The sequence below is a fragment of the Hirundo rustica genome, chromosome 6, assembly GCF_015227805.2.
Source record: "Hirundo rustica isolate bHirRus1 chromosome 6, bHirRus1.pri.v3, whole genome shotgun sequence".
Taxonomy (NCBI): Eukaryota; Metazoa; Chordata; class Aves; order Passeriformes; family Hirundinidae; genus Hirundo; species Hirundo rustica.
This window is the reverse complement of record NC_053455.1, coordinates 57,265,399-57,285,774: the sequence shown is the minus strand read 5'-3', so window position 1 is coordinate 57,285,774 and position 20,376 is coordinate 57,265,399. Positions and strand designations below refer to the sequence as shown.

The window sequence follows — 20,376 nt, the reverse complement described above, 5'->3', positions numbered from 1 at the left end:
ACAGCTGTGCCTTAAGAAATACTGACTATGATAAACCCACCTCTGCAGTGAAACATAAAAAAAAAAAAAAAAAAAAAAAAAGAAAAAAAAAAGAAAATACACATACAAATAATTATTTACAGAGTCTGGTATGGGACTAGAACAGCAGGAAACTTGAGGAGGAAAACCTGAAAACTCCCATGCCCACTCCTGGAATTCAGTGTTAGCATGTTACTGTCCATACAGGCAGCCTCTGTGGTCTCTACAGGACCAGTTGTGGGGTGCTCACAGCTCTGGCCTCAGCAGCTGCCCATGAGAGAGAAAAAAATAAATTAAAAAAATCACCTTATTAAACAATTTTATATTTGCTTTGCCTTCCCTTGTAGCTCGTTAAATTGCAAGCTGCGCCTGATTGGAGCCATCCAGCTAAGTGCCAGCACCTGTGTCAGGGAGCAGCTGGGCCAGGCTGAGCCCACCTGGCCAGAACCTTCTGGAAGGAGGGCTGGGCTCAGCTGCTTCTTGGTTTTGCTTCAAAAGGGGGCAAAACGTGGCCTTGGGAAAGGGGAGTGGAAGGGAAGTGAAATGAAATGAAATGAAATGAAATGAAATGAAATGAAATGAAATGAAATGAAATGAAATGAAATGAAATGAAGCAAAGCTGGTGGAGGTACTGCTTCGAGGGATGTTTTTTGACCCAGAACGATGGACCTACACTGTTTTCCCAGGAGGGACAGCGCCTGCACCACCGGGGGAAGCTGCTGGTAAGTGATGAGGATAAATGATGCTGATATCGGTCCCTAGAGTGGTACAATCTTACACGTGGCCAGAGTATAATGAGCCTTGTGAAGATGTATCAAGTCTGAGGGTTGGCCTGTAACCTCCCAGAGTGGCTTAATAATATTTGCAAGACGGCTCTTCAAATGTGTTTTGTAACGCAAAGGTTTTAATAAAAGCAGAAAATAACAAACGATGCAGAAACAAAACAGAAGCCAGGCATGGTGCAGAAAAACCTCTGGCAGAGGCTAAGGCACCTCAAAAAGCCCTGAGCACCTCTGTGCTCTTTCTGAAGTACTGGATGATCCAGGAGGGCTCCTCTGGGTTGCTGTCCTGTAGACCCCAGCCACACCTCTGAGGAACAGGTGGAAGGTCCATCAGGTGCCACCGGGCCGGCCACAGTGAGGAAGAGAAAGCTTCCCTTCCTTAAAAGTCAGGGAAACAGAAACCCCTTTCCTAAAGTGGAAACACCCACTCGGTCCTGGGGGTGCACCGTAACGCTAGAGGGGAGTGTTTTGCTTTTCAATGTTGTTCCTGCCTTGGTGGCCAGGCCTTTTCCACGGGCGAGGAGCAGCGGGCCGAGGCGCTGCGCTCCCGGCAAACCGGGCCGGGCCGCGCTCCTGCTCCGCCTCCTGCCTTCCCTCCCCCGCGTTTTTCTTCCCCTGGAGCTGTGAGCAAGCTGCTTTGGGAGGGATTGACGACGCAAATGCTTCGTTTCCCCCGGGCCATGAAAAGCCCTGGGTCGCAGCTTCAAAGCGAGGCTTTTCCCTCCGTTGTTTGTCCTCCCGCAAGGACGTGGGAGTAGCAGCGTGCTCAGGGTGGCGTTTGGAGTATCCTGGATTTGGCTGGTGGCAGTGCAGGGGGGAAAAAAGCATTTCCTGGAGGACAAAAGAACGTTTATCCTGTTTACTTTTAATTCTTAAACAGGCTTAGGAGGGAAGAAAGGTGTGGAAGGGGAGGTTCTTGCCCTCACTCCCAAAACTTGTTTGTTTCTCCAAGGAAAGTGAAGAAACTGGGTGCACAGTGTGAAGCCTAAGCAGGAAGCCTACAGGGAATTTGGCTTCATTCAGTCTGCCAAGGACATTAAACCCAAGGATTTTAGTCCTTTTCATTAATGTAGCTATGACCTAAAAGGCAAAATAATGTACCTTGGTCTCTATGAGGGATTTTTCACCCCAGTGTAGGGACCCACAGCAGAGTGGCAACAAGGTTATGAAGTTACTGCGTCTGAGGTGCAACCAACTTCAGGGCTGGGAAGGAGGGCGTGAGGAGTTCTTTCAAGCCTGGCAGGAATAACTGGTCTGAAGTGAGAATAGCTTAAAAATAATAATAATGGTAAAAAGTTCTTGGTTATGACTGCAGAGGAACACCTAGAACAGCCCTCTGATGTGAGGAGAATGTAGAAAACTGCAGCGGGATAATAATGTCCAGTCAATTTTTGAAAGTAATCTGAGTTCCTGTGTCTGAATCAAATTTCCTGGATCTCTAGAGAATCTTATTTCAACTCTAAAGCCTTTTTTTAAGAATTAACTCAACATTTCAAAACAAGCTGTTGGAATGTCAGTGGTGCTGCAATTTGCCATCTGCTATTTTTCTAATTCTAGCTTATGCTCAGATAAATTTGGCTCATTTTCACAAAAGTATGTTCTAGGACTTGCATGTTCTGGCACTGCATGATCCTCTTGGGTTTATTCATGGATTGCGTGGGTACCTGGAGATGGGGGTCTCACAACTGAAAACATTTCTGACGTCTGTTCTTAACCTTCCCTTTTTTCAGATTTAAGAAATGGTTCTAAACCACATAGGTTTATTATTCTGAAAGGGAAGTGAGAGGAGCATCAGTCATTGTAGTCTCTGCTTGATTTGGTGTGGGTTTTGGTGGTTTGCCGTCCAGAAAGAGTGCTCTGCTATTGCTAACACTCATACTGCTGTAAATAAAAGATGTGCTCGGGGTTTGCTTTCTCTCTCTTTTTTTTTTAGGTGTTGTTGCTGTTGTGAAAGCACGAACTCCATAACTGATGGGCAGATTTCCAAAATGTTTTAGGGCTTAACAAGGTTAACATTCCAGAGGAATAACAATATAGAGCGTGTCTTGATTCTGGTTAACCTAGCAGTTGTCAAGGGCTGGGCCAACTCTACATTCCTGGCTACTGTAATAATTTCCTGTATTTCTGGGACATTTGCACATACCATCTTTTAAGTTTGTTTTCCAGTTACTGTATCTGGTTATATGTAGGCTTGCTTTCTAATAGTTTCACTGAAGTTTCACACAAAGAATAGAGATGTTTGGATCCGAATTCTTCCCTGGTGTGTTATATCCACCCCTTTGGCACAGAGTTCCCGGTGACCCCTGTCCCTGTCTTTTGGATCCCCTACTCTTAGTGTAACTTAATTCTATCATGGTGTCACCTGTGCTTTACCAAGGAGAACTTCATGAAATGCTGCATGAAGGACACGCTTTTATCCGTTTATGGGCAGAGCACCTAATCCTGTTTCCAGTCACATAGCTAATGTACTTTGGGCTGCCTGGGAAGTGAATCACAGCCATCAGAGAGACAGGGAAGGAGCTCTAGTTCTACTGTTGTACTATTAAACACAAGGTGCATTATATGGGAATGCTATTAATAGTTAAAAAGCAATTTGAGAGTAAACTTTGTTGTACAACAAAGCAAACTTATTTTCTTCTTCCCCTTCACAAAACCCAAGCTGGCTGTCTGGAGACTTCTGAAATGAGATGGTATTAGCAAGTTTCTTGAAGAAAAATTAAATGTGGGGTAACTAATAGAATTTATTGAAACTCGGGAAATCATATTGCCTGTTTCCAAGCACAGTAAGCTGTAATATTCCATAAGAGAGCACTAAAATCACTTGACTGTTACAGGCTTATGTGATAGGTGAACACGATGAGTGCACTTCTTGTCTTGCTGCAAAGCCATAACTGACTCCATACCTGCAAACACCCAGACCCTTTCACACCTGAAAAGGTCAACCATTAGCCTTATTTGTAAGGCAGCACCTGTGATTTATACCCACCCATGGATGGGGTGCAGTTGTTTTCCTCATGGTAAGCCTCCAGGTTCCAGAGCATTCCTGTCTGCACTGTTCCACAGAAGCTGAGCTTTTCTCTGCTGTGGCCTTTGATGCTGCTCAGTGTAACAGTCTCACCCTCTCCCGTGTCTGCCCTAGACCTTGTCCTCTGAACAAGAGACAATCAGACTAAAATGGAGGAGAGGTGACTGAGGTGGTCAGGCAGAGATGCCTTCTGTCTTCAGAGGCATCAAATGTTGGGAGGTTGGGAGAAAGAAACACAACTAAGGAGAGAAACCACTCTGTGCATGTTCCTTGGCTCATTTGTCAAGGTTTGGGGCATGTCCACCTTCCAGGTTGCTTTAGTAATTCCCTGTATTTCTGGGAGACTTCAGTCAAGGCTATAGTACACCAGAGCACTGCCTTTGACTCGGGAGCTCACATGACCCTAAATCTCTGTAGGCTGGAAGAATATTTTGGAGAAAGAAAACCTTTGTGGTGTGCTCCATACATGCTCTTTCTGGGTTATTTGCTGTTGGCTGCTGCAGGGGACAGGTCCTAAGTCAAACAAAGACTTGCTGAGATCCAGCATGTTAAACACTTTGTGAGAGCTCAGGGAAGGAGTCAGAATTGCAGGAGCTCCACTGCCCTGCTCAGACAGTCTCCTGCAGCAGGCTGGCTGTGTGCAGGGGTAATGGAAGGGGCTCCTTTTTCACCCTGCTGCAGCTAACACCTGCTGGGCTTTAATCCTCTGAAATGCTGAGTGCGTTTTATCCTGGGATAGGTAGCCTCTGGACTTCAGGCATCCCAAATAAAGCAGATGGCCGTAGGTGCTGCGAAGGGAGCAAACCTTGGTTACAAGAAGGAAATGGATTCAGTATGTGCCTTTCCCCCTCCCCAGTACTACTTTTTTTTTTTTTTTTTTTGAGGTTCATACATAACACAGTGCCTGTGCTTTATATATAGATGTGCATGTATGTGACCTCTGTGGGGTCACAGAAAACATAATTTTGAAGTGTACATCTCAGTAATACTCAGTACCCAAATGGAAGGGTGCAAAATTTAAAAAAAAAAATTAAGAGAAAATGAGGATAGCAGCCTGCCAAATGCTGCTCAATTGTGCTCTTTGTCAGGATGATTTCTTTAGATGTTGACCTGTGAACAGCTATTTTGAAAAAAGACAGGATTTTGGTTAGCAAATGCATGGAGACCTAATGCTTGCAGTCAGCAGAAGGTTTCCAGTGTCAGGCTACTGAGGAGGAAAGATTTCAGTGTTATTTATGTTCCTTTTCAATGAATTTTCAAGTACTTTGCATCATTTAAGTTCAAATATTGATAGATGTTGAATGTTTCCAACTATCAGTGAAGTCACAAGGATGTGAGGTCAAATCCCACATAAGATGAGCTCATAAGGTCAGCCAATTATTTGAGGAAATTTTACTGAAACACAATCATGTTGGTTTAGTCCTTATTTTCTCCCATATTTATTAAAAAGACTACTACCTAAGCTGAGAAAACCTCTACAGGTGTTAAGCAAGGGAGAATGGTTATTAAAGAGTGGTTATTGTAGTGTTGTCTTGGACACCAGCATGGTCTGGATCAGCATAGTTGTGTTGTGATTAATGGCCTTATCAAAACTCAGAAAAATTACAGAACTTACACAAAGGAATGCAATATCCGCTACCAGCACAGAACTTAATAATGAGGCAAAGCATGGCACAGTTTGATGTCATTAATAAAATCTATCATGGGATGCAGGAAAGTATTTGCAATTGCATCAGTCCTCTAGAAGAAGGCAGACAAGACAGCTGTGGTGATGGAAAAGATAATACATTAAAGAAAAATTAGCATATCTTTGGGGATCTTTTTAGCAGGAGGTGAAGGGAAGCTTTTCTTCATTAAGGGAAATGGCAGTTGTCTGAAAGCATCATGGATAGAAATCTTCAGTATTGGAGCAAGCATTCTTAAAGTGGACCCCCTTACAGGTGCCTGGGTGTTTTATATAACCAGTGCTGTTTCTTCAAGTGGCAGTTTCAGCTGCAGTTGTGTTTTACCTTTGTGTCAGCTAATGAGTCCTCCTGGAGAATGCACCCACTGTTTCTGTCATGTATTTCAGCTAATGATGAATGATTTCATGATAATGATTTCAGCAATGAAAATGCTGTGAATGTTAAGGTTCTTAGTTTAGCTAAGTCATACTGTAAAACTCCTTGAATCTGCAGAACCTGGAGTTACTGTATTCTTTGCTTAAATACTTGCCTGGCTATGGCTTTCCTTGAGCACAGAAATCTGCAAGTTGTGGCCTGTTCATTCCTTGCTGGCTTCATCCTCTTGGAAGATGGGGATGTTGTTATTATTGTACACTCCTGTGAAATAAAGGACAATAGGCTTTGAGTCACCAGATTAGGTCACGAGGCACAAGGTGCAAACACTGCACCTAGGAATCGCCCAAGAGCCTCTCTGGAAGGTGGCTAATTTTGTATACCACTCCTTTACAATTCAGAGGAGCAGCTAAGAGAGCTGGGCTTGTTTAGTCTGGAGAAAAGGAGGCTCAGGGGAGACTTTATCACCCGCTACAGGAGGATGGAGCCGGGTGGGTTGGTCTCTTCTCCCAGGTAACAAGTGACAGGATGAGAGGAAATGGCCTCAAGTTGTGTCAGGGAAAGTTCAGGTTGGATATTAGGGAAAAGTTCTTCAACACAAGAGTTTTCAGACATTGTAACAGGCTGCCCAGGGAAGTGGTGGAATCACTATCCCTGGAAGTTCTCAAAAAACTTTGATGTGTGGATGTGTACGTGCGGAACATGGCAGTGCTGGATTAGCAGATGGACCTGATCATCTCTGAGGTCTTTTTCAACCTTAACTGTTCTATGATGCTGCACAGTCACTTGCCAAGTAAATTGTGCCCAAACTTGAGGAGAAGGAATCCCACGTTGCCACTGGCATTTGGTCACTTGAAATCTGGCACAAAACAGAGGCTGGGTTGAAAGAAGCAGGAAGGTCTGCAATATGCAAGATATCCACAGATTTTTAACCACCCAACACTGGTGCAAAATACTGAGTATGAACAAAATTCTGTAATTCTTTGTGAGAGGTTTGTGCTCTTGTCCGAGTTCCTGGTGAGCTGCTCCCCATCTGTGTCAGTTCTGCTGACAGTGATGGTCACCAGGTATTGAAAGAAGTCTCAGCCTCATAGAGTTCTGGGTATTGATGAGATCATCTTGACTGTGCTCAGAGGAGGAGCAAAGGCCAGATCCCAGGTTTTTCTTCTGTCAGCAAACTGGAGATATTCTGTCCTTCCTAACACTCTAAACAGGCACTTAAACACCTAGTTCTTATTAATGAAGAGATATTTTCATTGCCGTGGCTGAATGACTTAAAATAATTGAGAGCTCACTGGGCACATGGCCAAAGCTCTGAGCTAGAAAAATCAAATCATTTATGGATTTTTCTCCTTATTCAGCCTGCTTGAACCACCTACTGATGCAAGGCCTGGAGGTCACAGGTTGTCATAAAACTGAATGTGAGATTATTTTAAATGAATCTCATTGAGTTGGCTTAGATTCATATAAGACTGAGGTATAGTCATTTACCTCAGCTAAGCTCATCGTTTTACAGGGCTTTCTCAGCTCACCTTTTTGCTCTCAAATTTGTGTCATGTCTAAACTGTCCAGTTGCAGAGGACTTGCAAAATTACCACTCAGTGGGTTGTATTTTGAACAAGAAGCCTCCAAACTTGGTAGTGGTCAAGGATGCTCTCTCAGGATGTTGGCTACATCTGTTACTTGCTTCTTGAAACATTTCTTCAGCTGCAACCTGTTTGCTTCCAAGATGCTTGCCAGAAAAAAAACCCCTGCCAGGTGCTTCTAAGATCCTGAAGAATGCACATGAACTGCCTGTGACAGGATTTGTTTCACTGCATACCTGAAGGAGGAACATCTGTGTTCCTCCAGGCAGTGAAGTCTTGCACCTGCATTGCTCTGGCTTCAGAAGATCTCTGCAGCCAGGAGCTGGCTCTGGCTGGGGTGGTCAGTGATGCCAAGGTTGCTTTAACTCTTACACTATTACCATTAGCACAAGGAGGAGTGGAGGATAGGAGCTATGTGCTGACCTGAAAAGGAAATTCATGGATGTTCTCACTTGATTCGCTTGCTCTGCCGTAAGTGTGGCTTTAGTGCTTTTTTTAGCATGGCCCCATTCTTGGGCACTGTTAAACACAGCACATATGCTTGTCAGCAGAATTCTAGTTTGTTCCCTTTCAATCCTCCTGATTGTTTTTCAGGAGGTTATTAAAAAAAAATCTGAAAGGAAAACACACCTGCTAGGTGAAGACAGATTATTCAAGTGTCAGGAGAAAACCTCCTCCATATGCGCTGTAATAAAAGCAAAGACTCTTAAAATAGACTTCAGTGGCTTGCATAATAATTGGAACCCTATTTACCGTGGAGACAGCATCAGTGTAACTAAGGAAACTTTACTGTCTAATGGTGGAGGATGAGGAAATGGTATATCAAAGTGCTTCAATCACTGCTTTAAAACTATAATCTGTGTCAGTCAGATTGAGAACACATTATGTGTTCTTTCGCACCATCTGCCCAACAATCAGTTGAACTTAGTCTGAAATTGATGGAAAAGCAGCCCTCAGTAACTTGAGAATATGACACTTATCACATTTAATACCTACTGAAGAAAATGTCTGTTAATAAAAGGGTGTGCTAAAATAATAATGGAGAATTTCTTTGTGTTTCTGTCTTCATTTTCATATAAAAGTGGCAATGAAATGCTACCATCTTGCTTGTCAATGTGTAATTGTCTTTTAATGGTTGGCTGTTGAGTAGTAATTTTTTTCCATTTACTGGTTTCAAAGGCAAAATCTTTTGATAGCCTTTGATCCTCCAGCCTGGAGGAGGTGAAAGTGTTTCACTGTCTTTAATTGTAGACGTAGCTTAGATGCATCCTATGCCTAGGCGAACCTCTCCTATCCCATCATCTCCATCCCATGCACAGGTGGCTTTTGTTTAAGTTCTCCACAGTGAATTAATTGTGTGTTGCCTGATGATGAGTGAAGGTGCATGCAAAGACCTCGGTCACTACCATATCATAATGCCAAACCCTGAAGAATTTGCAGTGTGAGGGAAGGGTGAGGGAGCAGCCTGTGGTGATTTTGTTTGCCAGCTATGGCTGTCTTGCCAAGAGTTCAACTTGTCTGAAAACTTCCTTGTGAAGCAGTAGCACAGCACAGAGATGGTTCTTGTGGATGGAAGCCTTTGGGAAAGCAGAGGCTTGTCCTGTCTCTTGGCAAAGCAGGGCCGTGTCCTCTCTCTTGCCTTTCTAAAGATTGGTGTGGTGACATCCTCAGTATGACAAAAGATGTATACATTGCTCTGGACTCTGAATGCTGGTCAGTAATTAAGAAAGGCATTGACATTGGATATGTGATGGTGCCATCCTATGCTTAACTGAGTGGTTGGTTTGCTTTTTGGTTTTGAGTTTTTTTTTTTTCCATTTTATTTCAGAGGATAAATTCCAAATATTTTCTGTAAGCTAGTTTTTCTTTGGCAGGTTCAGAGATGAAACTGAATCTTGATGGCTGGTATCAGACCCCCTTAGATACAGAAACACAAAATTGCATTCTAGAGGGCAGGGAAGTTGTGCTGTTTTATTCCATTATTGTCTGCAAGGAAGGTGTCTCAAAGACTTTTTGTATTAACAATTACAGAAGATATTTTTTATTTTTCCTAAAATCTTATTAAGATGACAACGCTAACCAGCCAAATAATGAAATTATTCTAATGAGCCCACGGACAAATGTTCCACGTGGTGATCAGTGCATTTATAAATCACTCACCAAGACTAGCGGAGTGCCAGTCACAGAAGCCTGTGCTTGAGCACACTAATGTTAACTGGAGCCAATGAAGTGTTCCATTGCACAATGGAAATTTTCTCCTAGAGAAAAGTCTCTTTACAGTATTTGCTTGTGTTACAGATCATCTCCATATCACAATGACTTCACAGTACTGAAAAAAAGACAGTCTTTATTTTTCTTGTCCTGTGAAGCTGACAGTCTTAACTGTCTCTTTTGGCCTGTGATGCCTGTTGAAAATGAACTGTAAAGGTAAGGGGTGGCGGGGGGGAGTCTTGAATACTGAGAGAAATCTAACTTGAGTAAAATCTCATCTGAGTGACATGTTCGTCTTCCTATTTCTTTTAAATAAGGAGGGTAAAGGTTCTCTTGCAAATGAAGAAAACTGAGTTAAGCTATGCTGGTTTATCAGCCAGTGTCAGTCCTTGCTGTGTGTCTGAAACTGGTTCAAGGAATGAAGAGCTGGATATTGTGGATCCTTTGGCCCTGCTCTGCAGCGTGGGTGCTCAAAGCACAAGTATTCTTTGGGACAGACAAAAGTAAAAATGTTGCCTGAATGTGTAGACTACCAAATGCAATAAAAGACAAGAGAAGCGCCTTTTCATTTTGCAACTTAAATGTTAAACTTCTAAAGTTTGGTAAGTTCTCATTTTTGTGCTTGAGGGGGAGTAGCTAGCCGCAGAAGAAGGTGTACATTCGTGTCACAAAAGAAAGATGGAAATTGTGACTCTTGCCTTTTTATGTACTATCTATGACGTAAAAGTCTCGCTCTGAAAGGGCATTTCACTAAAATAGGTTCTTGGTGTTTCTGAGCAACCTCAGGTTTAACAATATTGCAGTTCTCTAGCTATCAGACAATTGTATTAATCTGCAATAAGAAAACTTTCCAGTTCCAGCTGTAGCTGGGAGAGAAAAGTAGCAGTGTTTCCAGCCAGTGCTCGTGGATTTCACGTTTACATGTGGTTAGTGGGAACTGCCCTCTGGGAAAGATAAGTCTTTACCTTTTTGCACTATCTCGTAACCAGTGGAGGAAAAACATGTCCTGAATAGTACTCTTCCAGCTTAGTGATTGCAGAACTCATTTCTTCATACTTGATCTGTCAGCTAACTATGTCTGAATTTTTTTTCTTTAACTGATGCAATAAAATTTACTGTTCATTAAGTTTCTTTATGAATGAGCTCTGCTTCTCTCAAAGAAAAATGTGTAAATATACACCCCCTAATTTACAGTTTTGCCAAGTATTTCATGTTCCAACCCAGCCAACTTTGACCAGTTAATGAAATTGTTGGTCTCTGGTGCTGATTCATTCAAAGAAAGCAGTGTAGTGAAATGCAAAGGCAAAGCCCAGCAGCAGTGATGCATGAATTAGTGGTGTTAAGCCTCCTTTAGCCTCCATCTGTGTTCTTTCACCTCTGCTAGATATTTATTTAGCAGGAAGGAAGAAAAAAAATCAGCTTTTGGCTATGGCATCTAGCAAGATTTCAGTCAGGGTTCTAGATTGCTCCTGCCTATGATAGAGGTTACAATGTGACATTTATGGAAAACTCAGTGGTTCTTCCACCTTACGAATTAAAATAGATAATTGTAGTTGCAGAGTTTGAGAGGTTCTCTGTGGTTTTATTATTTGTCTTCACTTGGCCTGGTATTTAATTACTGCTAGGCTTAATCTGATTTGTCTGCCCAATGAAATTGTTAAAACTTGTAAACTTGTAAAACATTGTAGGAATTCTTAATGGTGATGATGGGGAAAGTGGACAATGGGAATTAGAGAGAGGAGGACTTTAAGAGGAAATCCTCCCTTTTTTGAAAGACTACTAAAAACAGAATCTCTAAGCACTTTTTTTCCCCCCCAATTCTAAAACTTTAGATTGTTGGTGTCAGAACTTTCTTTTCTGTAGAAAGTTACCTAACATTTGGTAATACTACTGTAGCATATATTAATCTGGGGTGTCATTCCTATACTGAGTGGAATACAAAGATTTATTTACGTAGGAAATAGTCAAGTTCGTGGTCTCTCATGTGCATGAGGCTACAAAGTCTTCTAGAAAAGGTGATAAAAGCCTTCACTGTTAATATGAGAACTGAAAAAAAAGGCATAAAATAAATTGTGACACCAGCTCCCCCTCCCTTCCCCAGTGATGAGCCCCTTTTGGTGACACGGTTTCTGTGCAGGTGGTGGCTGAGGCTGGACCACGGGTGGGTAACCCACCCCTGTTCTTTGTGAGTGTGTCACAATGCTTGGTGGTGCAATTGGCGTGAATGACTCCCTGTGAGCTCTGCTATCCGGGATGTGTCAGCTGCTGCTCTTCCCACCCCTCCAGGAAAGCTCACAGAGGGGGGACACAGCCACTGCCTGAAGTACATCCTGTGTCCACCTCAGGAGCTGTCGTCCTACCCTCTCTGCCTGGCGTTCCACATTGTTTTGAAAGCTACGTGCCTAGTGGCATTGATGGGTTTTGTGTATTTTCCCACTGCACCGTCAAGCTTCAGTGTTTCCTGAATTCTAGTCTAAAACCTGGGGCAGCTTTGACCTTTCGTTACCTTATGGAGGAACACCTGCTGTCTCAGGTGACCCCATGTGTGGATTGGAGTGGCTGTATTGCTATAAAGGAATCCATAATCTAGCTCCTTTTCCAATAAACAAAGCAAGAAAGTACAAGACATGTTCAATTTGGTAATGTTCTCCAAGAGGGCAAGAACTTTTTATCTGATCTGGTATGAAAGATTTTCTCTTTTTAGTTCATGAAGATAGATATGAATTATGTGATGTCTTATGTCTTCATTTAGGGTATTTATTAAATCTGGCTTAAAGGCTGAAAGTAAATGTTTCAGTTCTTTTCTAAAAGCTTAGGCTCTGAGCAATAGGAAAGTGTGGGAGTTTGGTCCTTTCTGACCATGTTGCTTTGTTTTGTTTTTGTGAAAGCATGACAGATTTACCACTGTTTCAAAAAGTCTTGTTAGTATCCTAAAGGGTTGTGAACAGACTCTTGGATTATTTTTTTTTCTAAATTAGTCCACAGATTTACTGGAAGCAAGTATGATTTTTGACTGGTTTCTTTTTATTCCATTCTAAGAATGCCAAGAATTTAGAAGTAACACAGCATTAGAAGTACCACATCATTAGAATGAACTCTAAGTTACAATCAAATAATCAATTAATATACTGATTTTAAAAAAAAAAAAAAAAAAGCCTTTCTGTGAAACAGCTTGGAGGGGAGGGGAAACATATTTAGTTTTTAGGCAAAGGCTTTAAAGTCAGATTAGAGACTAATGCTTTTCATTTTTGTTGAAAGGAAAGAAATTAATATTTCTCAAAGAGTTATTAATTCTATCTGTGCTGATGTTGCCCAAAGGTAATGGTTTTTAAGGAAATAATGTAATTATTTTAGTCATATTTGTGTCTCTACATTTTTTTAAAAAAACATGATTTGTATGAATTGGTATCTTCTTTATGGTAGACATGAATTAGTTTGAAATATTGTTCTGCACCCTATTGTACAAATATTCTCTAGCCTTTGACCAACAATTGATGTTTTGTTTCTCTGTGACAGCGTTGGAGATGAAATTTGGATCTGTGAACCAATGGAGGCTATTTGTTGCACATACCCTCACTGCAGAAAAGAAAGAATCTTCTTTCTTGCTGCTGGATTGGCATGTGTTGCCTCATTTAAACAAAACAAAATAATGAAGTGTTGCTGGATTGCAGAGATATTCTTGGGCTCTTTTACCAGACACAGTGAAGTGGAAAACACACTTTAATGAAGGAAGCTGACAACGCTTTACTTTTACTCCTTCTTTTGTGTTTGCCACAGCCATTAAGTTAGTTTGGTTTAAAAAAATAATAAAAACAAAGAACACCTCCTCCCCCCCCCAAATCAAGGAAAGTTAATTTCTCTAACTCTTAATAACAAAAAATAACAAACAAAGAAAAAAAAAAGTATAAAAATGAGTCCAGGAGGACTGGTTCACTTTTAAAAACAATTTTCTTAGGGGCTTGGCATTTATTTTGCCCTTGAAGATTTGAGGGCATTGAACTTTTCTGTTAAGCCTTGTAAAAAGCACCTTGAAATGGAACTTTCAAGATGGTACAGGGTATCAGTTTGACTTTTCTGAAAAAAAGAAGAAATTTAAGTTGCTAGGACGGTAGTAGAATCATCGCCTATTTCACAAGTTCTTCTCTTTGCCACAAACTGGCCGTAAAACATGTTCCCAAACAGATGTCCTATTTCAAAACATGAAACTCACCTTCTGGCTTTATGCTGAGCATTTCTAATGCCATTTGATTATCAGAATGTGTCAGAGTGCACTTACAAGCATGAAAACTTCTGCTGATAAATGGTAAATGATGGGCTCGTTCAGAATTTGCACAGCAAACAGGAGGTCCTGTTTAATGAAAATCCCAATGGCAATAACTCCAAAATGATGCCTGCCTGTTTTTCCTATAATCAAAAATTGCAGCTGGAATTAGTACTGCTCTTAACAGCTAGCAGTGTGTTCTGTGGCCTGGCATCACTGACTTCTGAATATATTCACAGAAATATTATTTGACTGATGAATCATCCTCAGAACACAGCATTGTAATGAAATAATGCTTGGCATGTGATAGATAAATCTAAGTTAAAACTGGGGAAAATTGCTTGAGCTGGGAGAAGAACTAAATTGAAACCTGTTCGGGTTTTTTGTGTGGGTTTTTTTTTTTTTTTTTTTTTTTTTTTTTTCCTCCAAGTCTTTCACAGCAAGAAGCAAAATAAGTGAATATCACCAGGAAATAAGCATCAGATTAGGTGTTTCTCTTAGTCCTATCAGTGGTCCTTCCTTCCCCTTAGCATAGAGTTGTATCTTGTGCCCCAGGTGAACACTTAATACTAAATGTATAATTTTTATTGTACCTTGTTTTTTCCCCTTTGCTTACAGATTGTTTTCCTATCTTTTGCTGAAAACCTCCACCTTCAGTCTACCCTTTGCTCTTTCAATTTCACTGCAAAAGGTTACAATGTTGTTTTTATGGGTTGCTTACTCTACAAATCAGTATGTGAATCCTGGTTCTGTATCATTTTTTTCCTGAGAGACTCCACCTGAGAAGTCCATGTGCAGGAGGAGGACCTGCCAAAACCAGACACCAATTCTCAGAGCTAAAAACTTTGTTTCTGAAACATTTGCAGCAGAACCTTTCTTACACGCTGGTGAAAGAAACAGAAGCTTGTTGAGGCAGGCCCTTCAGAGGAAACTGTGAGGTTGCTGTAAATAACATGAGCCTTGGGCAGAATTTCTGTTGCTAAAATAACTGTATTATTTACAATCTACAGAGGAACAGTGTCTGCTGTGATTTCCACACTTTACAGTCTATACTGCATGTTCTTATCAACAACTAGGTAGAAACACCATCTGAGTGATGTTTAGTGAAATTTGTGTTTAGCACAGCGGTGTTCATAGAGGTCAGACTGCAGTTGCCTGAAGATGTATGTCAGCTAAACTATTCCATTGCTGGCTGAAGATTTCATCTCTTTTAGTCGGAATGTTTTTGGCAAGAGGCCAGTGGAATGTAATCCTGTAGAGGAAATTATCTAACAAAGCCAAGTCCATAAAACTGGGTAGGTGAAAATGTACAACTGAGATGTTCTAAGGAGAAAGAGCTGTGGTACAATTTAAACAGATTGCGCCTTACTCTTAAACCCGTGTGGTCTTGTAACTTTTTTGAACTGTGTAGGTTAAACGATAACTGTGTGGGATAAACGAGAGCTTCTGAATATCTTTTGTTCATAAGATTTCCATAGTAAAGCCACCCTGCAGTCAACTTTATCATTTAAACATGTGTTTTTTAGTATTTCAATAAGAGCAAGAATTCCAAAAGTTTCCTTGAGCTCACACATTCTGTTCTAGACTCCAGGACTCAGTCATGTACTTAATGAAGTTTTTTGTGGGGCAGTAGAGACTGTTCCAGCACTTGTAAAGCAAATAGCATAAAGAACAGGAAGATAAGCTGGAATATCTAAATAGGGCAATTCAGCTGCTTGTTTCTTCAGATGATCTTGAAGTATTGCTGCCTGGTGGTTATTATTCTGTGAGTGAGCATGCTGTGTGTTAAACTTAGGCAAATAGAAATTTCATGCCCCTTCCTGTCTTGAGCTGTTATAGAAGTAGGTGACTTTATATAAAAAAAAAAGGTATTTTTCTTAGTGTGCAGGCTACTTAAGAGCAAAAAAGAAATAATTTGGTATTTTTCTGGCATCGGATATTGAAATTGGCAATGAACAAACCATTTGCAATAATGACAATGTGAATCCTGTTTATTCTTGGACTTGACTAGGAAAAACAATACAAGGAAGGGTGAAACCACTGGAGCACATTTGGAAAAAAGTTCTCCCTTGCAGTCCTCCTGTCAAAAAAAGCTTTGGCATTTTTGTAATCTTGTAATGTGATCATTAAAGTGGAAGCTGTGGGTTAGTGGACTGCTGGGTGCCTGTTACAAAATGCATTTTGCAGCTTTTCTTTGGCCTAAAGAAGGTGTGGATTTTGTGTGTTTGAGTTGGGCTAATAAAAATTCAAGCTGTAAATTAAGCTGCAAATAATGTTACAGCTGGAGCCTAGACCTGGCTGTATGTGAAGCCAGCTTCTACACTGGAAATTTTCCAAATTATGTAACAGTGTCTTGTTTCTACTGCTTTAGTGCTTGATTGGTTCTGCTGAAGACCATAAAGCCAGTGCATCCCATGGAAAAAAAAAAATGAAGGACTATGGGAGTTGCACAGCAGAAGAGTATGTGCATGTGACTCCAATGTACACCAGAGGGAATATTGTTCTTTAGTAAGGAAAGAGCCTGGTTGGAATTTCTTGGGAGATTTTAAAAACAATTAACAAGCATTTATTTAAAAATAAATTTTATAGGTTGTCTGCAGGTTGTGGTTTGAAATATTGTCCCCAGGAGTTCTAAAATTTGCAGTTCTACCAGAACTTAAGACATTCCTAGAAATTTGTGAATTCCGAATGGTGTGATCACCACTTGCTGGTACGGTGCTGGTTCTTGGAATACATCTTGCCTCTCAGCCAGGGCTTCCTCTGAGGGCTTCCTTTTCTTTTCCTGCGGTGACTTCTGTAAGAATTTGTCTGTATTTCTTAAACAAAAGGAAAGTCTTTTGGAAATAGTAACATGTTGCTGCATGCACGCTGGTGTGGAGCTCCTGTGCAAACCCATCAATTGCTGCACCCTGTCTGGTATGGAGCAATGAAAGACCAGAGGAGTGTATGGAAAACCTGAACTTTGTTGAACTTCATGACTCTGAAAAGCTACAACTAATGGGGGGAAAAACTACTATGTTGAGCTGCTAGGGCCTTCGTAGAAGACTAGAGGGCAGGGTTGTTGTAAAAGTTATTTATTGCATGGTTGAAGATCAGTCTCGAAGGTGAGGAGTTCAAAGGATAATGGTGTTGTTTTACAAAGATGTTTGGCATAAATTCCTCATGTCCCAAGCAGCAGCAGCTGCATCATCCATCCGTGATATCCAGTGTTCTCAAAGCAGTGCATTTTCATTCTTTTTTTACCCGATCAGCTACACACGTGATTCTACTAGTGTCTTCCTGGACCTATCCAGGCCTAACATTGATGTACAGAAGTGGTTGTAATTTCTTACACAAATTCTACGTACATAGTTCTATCTTTTCTATCTAGGAATGCTAGCAATGCTACATTGTGTTTTCGTTATGTCTAAGGCTTAGTTAACTTTGTAAAAGGCAATGCTACTGAACTTTAAACTAGGCTTTAGGGCTTTTCTTACTGACTAATACAGTCTCTTATTTACTTAAGGAACTTAAAATATTTTCTACTTATTTAAAACTAAATTTACATTTCTACCTCATGTCTGTGTGGATTTATGTGTCTTAGTTTCTCTGAAGGTTTTAATTCAGCCCTCACATTTCTGAGTACTTCTGAGCATGTGTGAATGGGACCCAGAGGGATTTGCATCCCAACACTACTAGGACCCCCCCTTGCCTAAAAAGCCATCAACTTTCTTAAACTTGAAAAACTAAACTACAGAATAAAAACATTCCTTAAAAACCTGGGATAAAAATGAGGGCCCCCTCTCCTGATTTTTTTCTATCTGTCCATTAAAGAAGAAAGCAGCAGCTCAGGGAAGCCCTGCTGGTTCATGTCACAGACAGTTGGTACAACAGGAAAGGTCAAGAAATGGAGTGGGAAAAAGACTGAGGCTGGAGAGTAGATGATGATTTTTTCTGGAAGAGCTTTTCTGGAAGCGCTTTTCTGGAAGCAGAGCCTGCCCTTTGAAGATGCACTTGGAGCAGCATATGCAAAGCACTTCTAGGGTGGAGCTGAGATGGTAGCAGGATAATCTCAAGGCCCCCTCGAGTCCTAGAGCCCTCAAAGCAGAGGAGAATGGCAGTCCAAAGTAACAGCAATTGTGTATGAATGCTATGATCTGAGACATGTGTAGAGAACAATTGCAGAGAGAGAATGAGCACAGGCAGTCAGCTGAGACACTTCTGAAGACATTTTTTAGGCAAGCAACCCACACTTGGATATAGCTCCACACTCTGTGTCCTCTTGAGAGAAATCACTGACACAGGAGTGTAACAAACAGAGGAGTACAACAGGTCACAGTGATACTGGTATCTGGAATTGGGATTTGGAACCCAGTAGTTTTGGGCCAAGGTCTAAGAATGGTGCTCAATGAAGTGTTGCCCTGCTTGAGACTGCCCAGCAATGGCAGGGATGTGCCCAGTGCTTGTGGCAGCAACTGCTGGAGCATGTGTTGCTGGCACAGGAGGGACCGTGAGCTGGACACAGAGCCCAGTGGGAGGGATGGAGCTGCCCACGGCTGGGGCTGTATGGAGAACATGCTGTGTTTGAGGTCCTGAGCCAGGAATGGAGCAGGATATGGAGCCCTGGGAAGCTGTAGGAAGAGAGGCTGAGGGCACTTGGTCTGTTCAGCTGGAGGAGAGGAGACTGAGGGAAGACCTCATTGTATGTTTAAGTTTTTCTTAAAATCTATAGCAACTTAAGGCCAAACTAATCCACAAAACAGTGAGGAGAAGAGGTGTAGTGGGTTGACCTTGGCTGGATGCCAAGTGCCCACTAAGTCACTCTATCACTCCCTTTCTCAAAGGGACAGGGGAGAGAATGAGATGAAGGACAGCCAGCAGGCTGAGATAAGGCAGTTTTATTAGAGAAGGAAAGCAATAAACAAGAATCTGTGCGTGCATAAGCTAAGGAAACAAAGGTCAATCTCTACTTCCCAGTGGCAGCGATGTTCAGACCCTTCCCGGGAAGCAGGGCCCCAGCATGCATAATGGTTTCTGCGGGAGACAAACGTTGAAGAATCACAAATGCCTCCCCTTCCTTCTCTCTCCTATAGCTTATATGCCTGAGCTGAAGTCATACGGTATGGAATATCCCTTTGGCTAATTTGAATCAGTGCTGCTCGAATCACTGGCCTGTTATCAACATCCATCCAGCTCTTAATACACAGTACAGCACTGTGAGGGCTGTGAACTTTGCCTCAGTCACACCCAGGACAAGGGGCTATACAAACCTGAACTGTCAGCACTACAAGACCATTTCCTCTGCAGTTCATCAGAGCAACTCTGAAGCAGGGCGCAGGTGTTTTTTTGTTAGACATTCTTGGAGCTGTGTGATGTATTCCAGGCCTAACCAAATAAAACCTTCAATCTCCTCTCATATTGTGAGAGCTATTATAATACCAAGCTGGACTGAAAGCTTTCTTGCTGTGGAGTTGGTTTTGTTTAAAAGTGGCACAAGGGCTTTTTTTTTTTTGTGTGTGTGTGTTTCAGGGTGGTGGTGGTGGTTTTTCTGCAGCGAACAGATCAGAGAAAAGATAACTTCTGGATGTCACCAAATCCTTTAAAAACCAGCCAAACAAAAACTCATCTGAAGCAGAAGACCTTTTAATCTAACATACTCTAGGTATTTTAAGGCGAATAGTTCGTTTGCATAAGCTGTGGCTGCAGTATCTGATGAAAGAAGGTGTCATATGGAAAATTGTTCCAGCAGTCTAAAATTGTAGAAACTCATGTTTTAGCTAAATTACTTATTTGGATGTAAATTTGGCAAAAGAGCATCAACAGAGGCTTTTGTACATTTGCTTTAACCACTGGCTGAAGGACAGCTGGCTAAATCTCATCTTTAATATGGTTTGGATAGTGTTGATTAGGAAATGGAAGAGTTAAACCAATTGAATTCACCAGAACTGTCTTTCAATGGTGTCTGTCCTACCTTAAACCAGTAAAGCAGAATCATACAATTTTTAAATAATTTCTGGTTGAACAATAAACTGAACCTACAGAAGGTAATTTAATTCTTTCTAACCTTCAATTTGAATTTAAAAGGACAATAATTTTTATGTTCCATTTTCTCTGATATCTTTTTTGAATTTATAGACACTTCTGAGGTTCTACTCTTCCTAATCCTCAGTAGTGGTATCATTAACTCTCTTTACTCTGGCATAATGCTTTTGAATGCTTCAGTGTCAATTCCTCTGAAGCAGTATGAAGATCCAAGCCTTGAGAAAATAAAGAATTTGGAAGAAATAATCACCCCCTGTCTTGCAGGAATGAGAAGAAAAGGAGTAGTGCAGATTTTTAGGCTTCTTTTAAGGAATTTCTGTCTAGAAATGTAATTCTCTAACGAGCAATTGAAGAAAGTCATTTTCCCCCTATTTACAGATTTTTTTTTTTTTTTTTTTTTTTTAGATATCAGAGG

The 20,376-nt window shown here is 41.2% G+C and overlaps 1 protein-coding gene across 5 annotated transcripts in view; it reads left to right on the top strand.

Moving 5' to 3' along the window:
- The first annotated feature begins 553 nt into the window (after positions 1–553).
- GALNT18 (polypeptide N-acetylgalactosaminyltransferase 18) overlaps positions 554–20,376 on the top strand; it is a 233,529-nt gene continuing 213,706 nt past the window's right edge. For 4 of the 5 annotated variants that reach the window (XM_058421080.1, XM_058421079.1, XM_058421078.1 and 1 more), the window contains exon 1: positions 554–740. In XM_058421080.1, coding sequence (XP_058277063.1) covers positions 662–740 — 79 coding nt within the window. In that variant the 5' untranslated portion in view covers positions 554–661. The remainder of the gene's footprint in view (positions 741–20,376) is intronic. The other variant, XM_058421081.1, reaches the window with a different exon arrangement.